At 43.4% G+C, this 8,515-nt stretch overlaps 1 protein-coding gene across 1 annotated transcript in view; it reads left to right on the top strand.

Annotated features, from left to right (window-relative positions):
* The first annotated feature begins 292 nt into the window (after positions 1-292).
* Positions 293-8,515, top strand: part of Znf236 (zinc finger protein 236) — an 88,455-nt gene continuing 80,232 nt past the window's right edge. The window contains exons 1-3 of the mRNA XM_005356415.3: positions 293-699; positions 4,452-4,594; positions 5,995-6,159. Coding sequence (XP_005356472.2) covers positions 501-699; positions 4,452-4,594; positions 5,995-6,159 — 507 coding nt within the window. The 5' untranslated portion in view covers positions 293-500. The remainder of the gene's footprint in view (positions 700-4,451; positions 4,595-5,994; positions 6,160-8,515) is intronic.

Here is an 8,515-nt window from a genome sequence, read left to right as displayed (position 1 = left end):
CCCCGCCCTCCATGCCGCGGGCTCCCTCCGCTTAGCTCAGCGTCGTGGTCCCCTCAGTCCCCTCCCTCCATGTCTCCCTGTCCCTTCCGCCCGTCCCCTGTCGGCCTCGGCCGTCCCCGGCGCAGGCCCGAGGGAGTGCCCGCTCTTCCGGTGTGTCCGGGTTCCGCGTTTCTAAGGAACCCCAGGCCGTCGGGGAACCAGGACCTGGAGGGGGGTCCCGCAGGGGGGGGGGTGCACACAGTAGGCTCTCCTGCGCACAGTAGGCCTCGGGGGCAGCATTCCCCTCGGCCGTTTCTGCCTCGCTGGCTGAATTCGTTTGCGATAACTGGGGCCTATTTCTTCTTCGGGAAGAAGTGCACAGTTTTACAGCGGGCGAAGTGATGGGGAAAATGTCACCCACACCGTCGCCTCCCCTCAGCCTGGCGCTTAGTGGGGGCCCCTCCTCCAGCGCGAGGAGGAGGAAACAGGCATCCATTGCCACCGCGTTCTTTTGAGATGGGATGGGGGTCATCGGGTTGAGAGGCGCAGAGCTCAGCTGTGAGAGCCAGGGTTTAGTCTCAGTCTTGGGAACTACCTGCCCCGGAGTCCCAACGTTTGTGGTCCCGAAGCAGCCCTGGGCGGTTTGTGCAGTCAAGCTTGCTGGGAAAGGACCCTGCTTAGGCGCTGGGAAGGCGGTGCCTGTCTGGGACGCAATGGAAGGTGAATCGCCCCAACTTCTATTATGTTTACATAGCCGGTTGCTGCTTAGTGACTCAGGGTTTGACTGTCCTTGGGGATGAGTGCCCCGAGGTTCAAGAGCTGTCATCAGGGAGCCCAGGTGCGGACGCCCACGGTCACATCGGGTCTGGACCTACAAAGGGCTATGCTAAGATGGGTGAGGAGCTGGCATCAGTGTGAGCTTGGGCACAGGACACCCAAACTAGAAGTTACTACAGTGTCAACAGGCGTGTCGATAGGTCAATCTGAACACTGTTTATGCACTACAGCCAGCGATTTCACAGATTTCATACACTGTTGTTTTCATGGACTGCTTGGAGCAATGGTGGCTGTATAGTAATGTTAGCAGGTATCTGAATGAGATTAACTGCCCAGACTGTTCATTGATGACTGATAGCTCACCGCTTCGGCCTTGGCCGTATTTTCATACGAGTGTGTGTGTGTGTGTGTGTGTGTGTGTGTGTGTGCGTGTGAGCGCGCTCCTGTGTTTATGGTGTTTGTTTAGGATAACATGTTTTATGCTAATATTAATGTAAGGTGCAGTGTGAAGAGGGTTAGAGAGAAAGAATGTGAAATTCCCGTTGAGTTAAGGCTGAGAGTTCCTTCCTCTCCGGGTACTACATTTCACCAGATGGTAGCACTGCCCACAAAGGACCAAATCGAAGACTTAATTCTGTTTCTTAACAGAATTAATTTTTTTCCTTTGTTTCTCAAGACATTTCATAACTAAGTCTCTTTAAAAAAAATTTAGTTGCATTCTTTTTTATTGTGTGTGATTGTTGGCAAGTGCTTCTTCTTCTTTTCTTTTTTTTTTTTTTTTAAAAAAAAAACATACTGCACCATCTCTCCAGCTCCATAGCTAAGTTTGTAGCTGCTTCCTGAGAACCTGGTTCGCAACCCTCCGCACCTTTCCAAGGACCCCGCAGCCCCAAAGGTGGGGCTTTCAAACTGGACTCTGTTGTTAATCTCTCTCAGTCTCTCACTTTTCACGGTGGACGATCTCGGGCCACACCCTGGTTAAACTTCACAGGAGGTCAGCTCAGGGTTCTGATTAAACCTCACCCCCCCCCCCAAAAAAAAACCCTTTGTCCTCCGTCTCAGCTCTCTTCACTCTGCCACCAATCATTGCTGCTATCCTTGATGGTGCCAATTTTGACTTTTTTGGGGGGGGGGTTCTTTGCTTTTGGCCTTTTTGATTCCCTCTTTTGAGAGACCATCTTTTATTGCGCACCCCAAGTGTTGTGGCTTGTCAGAGAGATCTTCCTTAGATTTGTTTGAAGGCAACCTTACAGCAGTCAGGCTCACCACGGTGGTTCTCAAGCTGTGGTGCTTGGAGCCTTGAGGGCTCCTTGAGGTGCTTTCAGAAGGATGTAAAATAAATGTTTTTATAGTGTTATTAAGGGTATTTGACTTCACTTGGCTAACATTTATGTACTTTAGTTACGTGAAAGCAGCAGAAGCCAGTTTAACTTATAGTGTTCTGGGGTGTACCAGACTGACTGTTGGGTCACACATCCAGCCAAACTCTACATCCAGCTTTCCTTTTTTTTTTTTTTTTAAAAAATTTACTTATTTATTTATTTATTTTGAGACAGGGTTTCTCTGTGAAACAGTCCTGGCTGTCCTGGAGCTCACTCTATAGACCAGGCTGACCTCGAACTTACAGAGATTCACCTGCCTCTGCCTCCCGAGTGCTGGGGTTGAAGGGGTGCACCACCACCACCTGACCCAGCTTTACTTTATTAAGTCATACATTAAAAGCTTTGTAAACGAGGCGTGGGGGTACATGCCTTTAATCCCAGCAATTGGGCAGTGCAGGTAGGTGGGTTTCCAAGTTCCAGGCCAGTCAGGGATACATAGTTAGACTCTGTCTAAATAATAATAAAAAAAAGATTTGTAAGTAATTTTGTTAAAATATTTTTTATAAAAATTTGTTATGTTAAGGCAGCAAACTGATTTAAAAGAAATTAGGTTTATTTTATTTGATGCTTGTGAGTGTTTTGCCTGCATGTATGTACATGCACAACATGCATGCCTGGTACTTGGAGGTACAAGAGCAATAAGTGCTCTTAACTACCGAGCCTTCTCCAGCCTCCTGATTATTTTAAGTTTTGAGAAAGAGTCTCACACTAGGCCAGGCTGACATCTTATGCATAGTTCACATGGGCTCAAATTCATGGTAATCCTCTTGTATTCACCTCCCAAGTGTTGGGATTAGATATGGGCCACTTTTGAGAGTTGAATTATATGATTTCTTAATGGTCTGGCAGATGTTCTCTCCATTCTGTAGCTAGTAGTAAGAACGTGAGAATTTTATTGATAGTTTTCTTTGATATATAAAAACCGATTTCCTACATACAGTATTTACTAGTCTATGTATAAATATTTAGAAAGCAGTGGACATATTTAGTTAGCACAACTTGAGACCTAGCTTTCCCACTTGGGCCTGTGATCTCTGGAGCCAGGTTTCAGACCAGGCCTAAATTGCCTTCTATGGAGCAGTCTTCAAATCCAGCCAGAAAGTACTTGGTTACCGCTTTAGCCTCCAGGCCACTATTGCATAAGTGGGCACATCTTGTCTGCATGACCTTGAAATTCTGTCTGCTCTGAATCCATCCCCTAAGAGCTGGGTTTACCAATGTGCACCTCTGTGGTTCTTGGGATTGAACCCAGGGCCCCATGCATGGTAACTCTCCCAACTGAACTCCTTTGCCGGTTCCCAGATTTGATATAAAATGGCCTGTAATTTATTTGTCATTCTTGTATAGTTCTGAAGTATTATTTATTTTATGTCCTAATCTCAAAATTTGAGATGTATATACTTTAAAAATTGTAATTATTTAAAAAGTCTTTATTCGACATTTTTGGCAAATTTATGAGTACCTGTACTATATTGTTATATTTTTTGATACTTCTAAAATTACTTTTAAGTTTGAAGTATTATCCCTGTGTGGGAAATCCTTTTGTGCCACTGTAATTGACCAAACAAAGGATTGTAGTTTCTCACTATCTGAGAGAACAAGAGTTTTTCTTTTTAACTTACTCTTTCTTTGCAGCAATTTTCAGCGATAAAGAGTTCACAGTTGGAGGCTTTTATATTTTTATAGAGTTGAGCCTACTGAGTGGTATAGGAAGCTGATATATTCTTTTTTTTTAAAAAGTTGTTTATTTTTATTTGCATTGGTGTTTTGCCTGCATTTATTGTGAGTTAGATGTCACATGCTGGCAAAGTTCAAGGAACCTTCGTGTGTGTGTGTGTGTGTGTGTGTGTGTGTGTGTGTGTGTTGCCTTAGGAAATTAGTTTCAGGTTTCTAGAAATCCTGCGGTATTTTGAATTTTTTTGTCCCATATCTCAGGCATCCCAAGATTTCTCATTTCTAAACTCTAATGTGTCCATTTTTCAAATTCAAGTCTCTTATAAATTTCTGTTTTTAATAATAGCCAAATGAGGGGTCAGAGAGCACTCACTGTTCTACCAGAGGACCTGGGTTCAATTTCCAGCACCCACATGTCACTTTACAACCATTTATAACTCAAGTTCTAGGGGACCTCATGGCCTCTTCTGGCCTCTGAGGGCACAGCATGCCAGAGGTGTGTAAGACATGCATGCAGGCAAAACATCTATAAATGTAAAATAGCAATATGAAAAATTAAAGTAGCCAAATGATTTAGTTTTTTGTTTATGTAGTGGACTAACACCTGGTGCTCATGGTCTGTACTTATGAATTTTATAGATGGAGTTTTGGCGTTAAATGATGATGACCTTGACGATGACTGTCAGATACCAAGCTTCCACAAATGTGAGATCTGTTTGCTGTCTTTTCCAAAAGAGTCTCAGTTTCAGCGTCACATGAGGGAACATGAGCAAAATGACAAGGTGGGTATTTCCAAGAGGACTCCAGAACGAGGGCTCTGAAATTGGAGGTGCTATAGAGTCATGTAAGACAGAATTATAGAATTATAGCTCATTTCATAGTATGTAAACATTTTGCCATTCTTTTGACACTGTGCTCTAGTGAATGTCTGTATTGAAATTATTTGTGAGCAGACAGAGAAATAAGACTTTTTGATATCTTGGTTTCCTATACAACTGCATTCAGGGTGGTTATTTTGACATGCTTTTTTCCTTAGAGGGTATTTTGCTTTCAAGTTGTCTTTATGGCATTCTTGAGGCTTTACATTTGTTTAACAGAGTCAGTACTGTCTTTTGGAGATAACTGGAGGTGAGGATTATACGCAGGACCTTGTGGTGTTTGGCATATCTTCTTGCTGCTCATTTTTCCCTTCATTCCCTGTGTGTCCTTTTAAAGAGAGAGTTGAACCCTTTTTTGCTAATCCTTCCAGATATGACATACTGAAAATAGATGGGAAGCAGCTTGAAAGTGCAGTTGAAAGGGCTGGCTGACTTTCCTTTGCTTAGAGAATGGGAGCTGTTCCCCTGGAGAGGGGGAGTGAGGCTCAGATTTCACTATGACATGCTGTCTCATGGTGCTGGTGGAAGACATGGCTGTGCTTTCCCAGTCTGAAAGGCTGCAGAGAGATACCAGCCATTGCTTTGCCTTTCTTTTTATAGGTTAGAGAGAGAATGTTTCCATGTAGAGGGAACTTTGGACTGAGAGAAGCAACTGTTGAAATCTAGAGGAAAATATCCATGGTTATTTGTTTTTCTAGAAGTGGTTTTGTTTACAATGAATGAGTTGTTAGAAGCAGGAGGAAAACCCATCTACTGGGCTGAATTTCCTCATGTCTCACAGGAAATTCATTTCAGTGTCACACAGTAGAAATAGTTTTGGAGTTAGCTAATTAGGCACATGCTTATCTTAACACTAGGGAGGTGGAGGCAGGAGGATTGGGAGTTCGAGGCCAGATAATATAATCAAGAAAAGAAAGTCAGTAGTTCTTCTTCTTTTTTTTTAAAATTTATTTATTTATTAAAGATTTCTGTCTCTTCCCCGCCACCGCCTCCCATTTCCCTCCCCTTACCCCAAGTAGTTTTTCTTTTTCTTTTTTTTCAGTCTATGTTTCTGATGAAAGTCAGTAGTTTTACATGTGATGTTCTGTTTGCAGTCCTTTGAAAATTCTACCAGAAGCCTTGGGAGCCCTGACTGTTATATAACTCAATCTATAGACCAGGCTGGCCTCAAATTTACAGAGATCTATCTGTCTCTGACTCCTGAGTGCTGGGATTAAAGGTGTGTGCCTCCACACCTGGTACTTACTATTTTAATAACATCTTTGGAAAGGTCGTAACTCAATTCCTTCTTTTCTGTCAAATAGCCACACCGTTGTGACCAGTGCCCCCAAACATTTAATGTTGAATTCAACTTGACACTTCATAAGTGTACACACAATGCAGAAGATCCTGTCTGTCCTGTGTGCAACAAGAGGTTCTCCAGAGTGGCCAGTCTCAAAGCACATATTATGCTCCATGAGAAGGAAGAGGTAATGGTTTAATGTGTGTTTGTTGTTAATCATCAGCCTGATTTATAGGGGCCAGCTCTAGAAGATTCTTTATTTAAAAGTGCCACAGCGTCTTTACTTCTGATGCCTCAGTCCTTCCTAGAGCCTGTTACCATTTCAGCTGTCTGTGTTACTAGCTCTGCCCACTCTATCCATGGTAAAGATCACAAGTAAGCAAGAAAGACCATTCAGGAGAATATCTGGCCTAATGTTCCAGTGCGGAGGGGCAGCATAGTAGAGTATCTTCTGGGTGACCTGAAAAATAATCTGAAAAGCCAGATTATATAGCCAGGAGGTGGTTGTGGCATGCAAATGTATGATTGTAATTTGCACCAATCACAGCACAGCTTTCAGGTCCACCAATCACAAAGTCTCACATGAAGACCAATCATAGGCCATGAATTAAACCAATCACATTCTGCTATGTTACTGGGGCTTGTTCCTCACTCTGACCCGCTTGAGAAATGAGGGGGATCATGTAGAATCTTCGAGGCTTGTCTCTCCTGGAGTGGTCTTCCCAAGCTGATGCAGTTTGTCTGGAATGATTGTGAGTGGGGCAAGTCTGGAGTAGGAGCTGTGGCCTTGCTGAGATGAAGAGCTTCCTGCAGTTGGAGCACAGTTTCTTTAAAGCAGCTGCGAAGTGTCCAGACAGTGGTTCATATGATGTTCAGTGGGAAGAGGGGCTGCCCTGCACTAGGCAGCCTGTTCCTCCCAGTTGTCCAGCCAACTCCTTTGAAAGACAGACCATCAGAATGCTTACAGCAAAGACGTACCTTTCATATCAGCATTTTGGTTTTCTCAGTAGTGAATGTTGAACCTGCCAAGGAAATGCTTTATCACTGAGCTGTATTCCAACCCATACGTACATTTTGTTTTATTTATTTATTTAATTTTTAATTTTTGAAACAAGGTTTTCCTGAGTTTTCCAGACTGGTTTTGAATTCACTCTAGTCTACACATGCTGTGAATGTACAGTACAATCTTTCTTCTTCAGCCTCCTAAGTAGTTGGGATTACGGGCCTGTTCCACTAGGTCTTGACATTAATAATGACCTCTTCTTAGATGTTTAAGTGGATTTAACCCTGTTAAATGCCCTAGGCAACGTGGGAACCTGTTTTGGAAATGGGAACAGAGTACAGGTAGGGGCAAGTTCACAGATTGTCCAGTGCTGCTCAGAGTCAATGATTGTGAGGCTCATGGCTGGGTATGTTCATCTGTGCTGCTCAGCAGTAGACAGGGTTGTGCTCTATGAGTCAGGGACTATGAAGCACATGCTAAAAACAAGGGATCTGACCTCAGGGTGACGTTAAGAGAATATGATGAACTGTAGTCTGGGCTGTGAGGTGAAACTTAGGCACGTTAATGCTTTGGAGGGTAAGATCATTGGGTGAAGGTTCTTGAAGTTCTGCTGGTACTCTGTGTTCTGGCAAGGCCCCTTTCCAGGGTCACAGTATAGAACGAACATGCTTTCCCATGGGCACGCTTCCCTATTTTTCTTGTTTTGAAATGGGGGCTGATGTATCCTAGACTGACCTGGAAATCCCTGTATAGTCTAGAGTGACCTAGAACTTCTTTTCTTCCTACCTGTTCTTCTAGAGGAGCGCTGAGAGTCAGGGATGCTGCACCACATCCAGTTTATGCATTTGGTGAGATCAAAGCCAGGGCATCATACAGTTCAGTAGGCAAGCACTTTAGCCAATCTACCTACCTAGACTAGTTAGTTATATTTCATCTAACCCCAGCTTCTGTGTAAGACACAGAACAGATTTTTTTTTTTTGTTCTTCTGGTATTCTTTGTACAATTTAAAATTTATTTTGTTTTACTCTGAAAGAGGGATGTATAGTCTTTCATCATTTCCAAAAGGTTTTGGATTTTCACACACTATTTTCAAAAACTTGCTTTTATTATATTTGTTCTTCTACAAACTTCATTCAAGTTCTTTTTCAGGTGGGTTCCAGGTGGAGGTTGCAGTGGTTTACAACTGGTTCCATTGGCTGGGGTCCTTGCTCTGTTGTCATGGGGTCACCAAGGCCTTGGGAATGGTGCTCCAAGTGACAAAGGAGTACAGCAGTGAAATGTTACTCCTGGGGCTAGGGAGATGGCTCAGTGATTTGGAGCATGGGCTGCTCTGAGGAAGGATCTGGGTTTGGTTCCTAGCACCCACATGGTAGCTCACAACTGTTGGTAACTTCAGTTCCAGAAAATTTGAATTCCTCTTTTGGCCTCTTTGAGTGGTGCATGCATGTGGAACATTTACATGCAGACAAAACACATAGATAAAATAAAAATCAATAATTTTTTAAAAATTATTCTTTTAGGCCGGGCGGTGGTGGCGCA

The sequence above is a fragment of the Microtus ochrogaster genome, chromosome 18 (assembly GCF_000317375.1).
Source record: "Microtus ochrogaster isolate Prairie Vole_2 chromosome 18, MicOch1.0, whole genome shotgun sequence".
NCBI lineage: Eukaryota > Metazoa > Chordata > Mammalia > Rodentia > Cricetidae > Microtus > Microtus ochrogaster.
The sequence above is the reverse complement of the archived record's forward strand: the minus strand, read 5'-3'. Positions and strand labels throughout refer to the sequence as shown.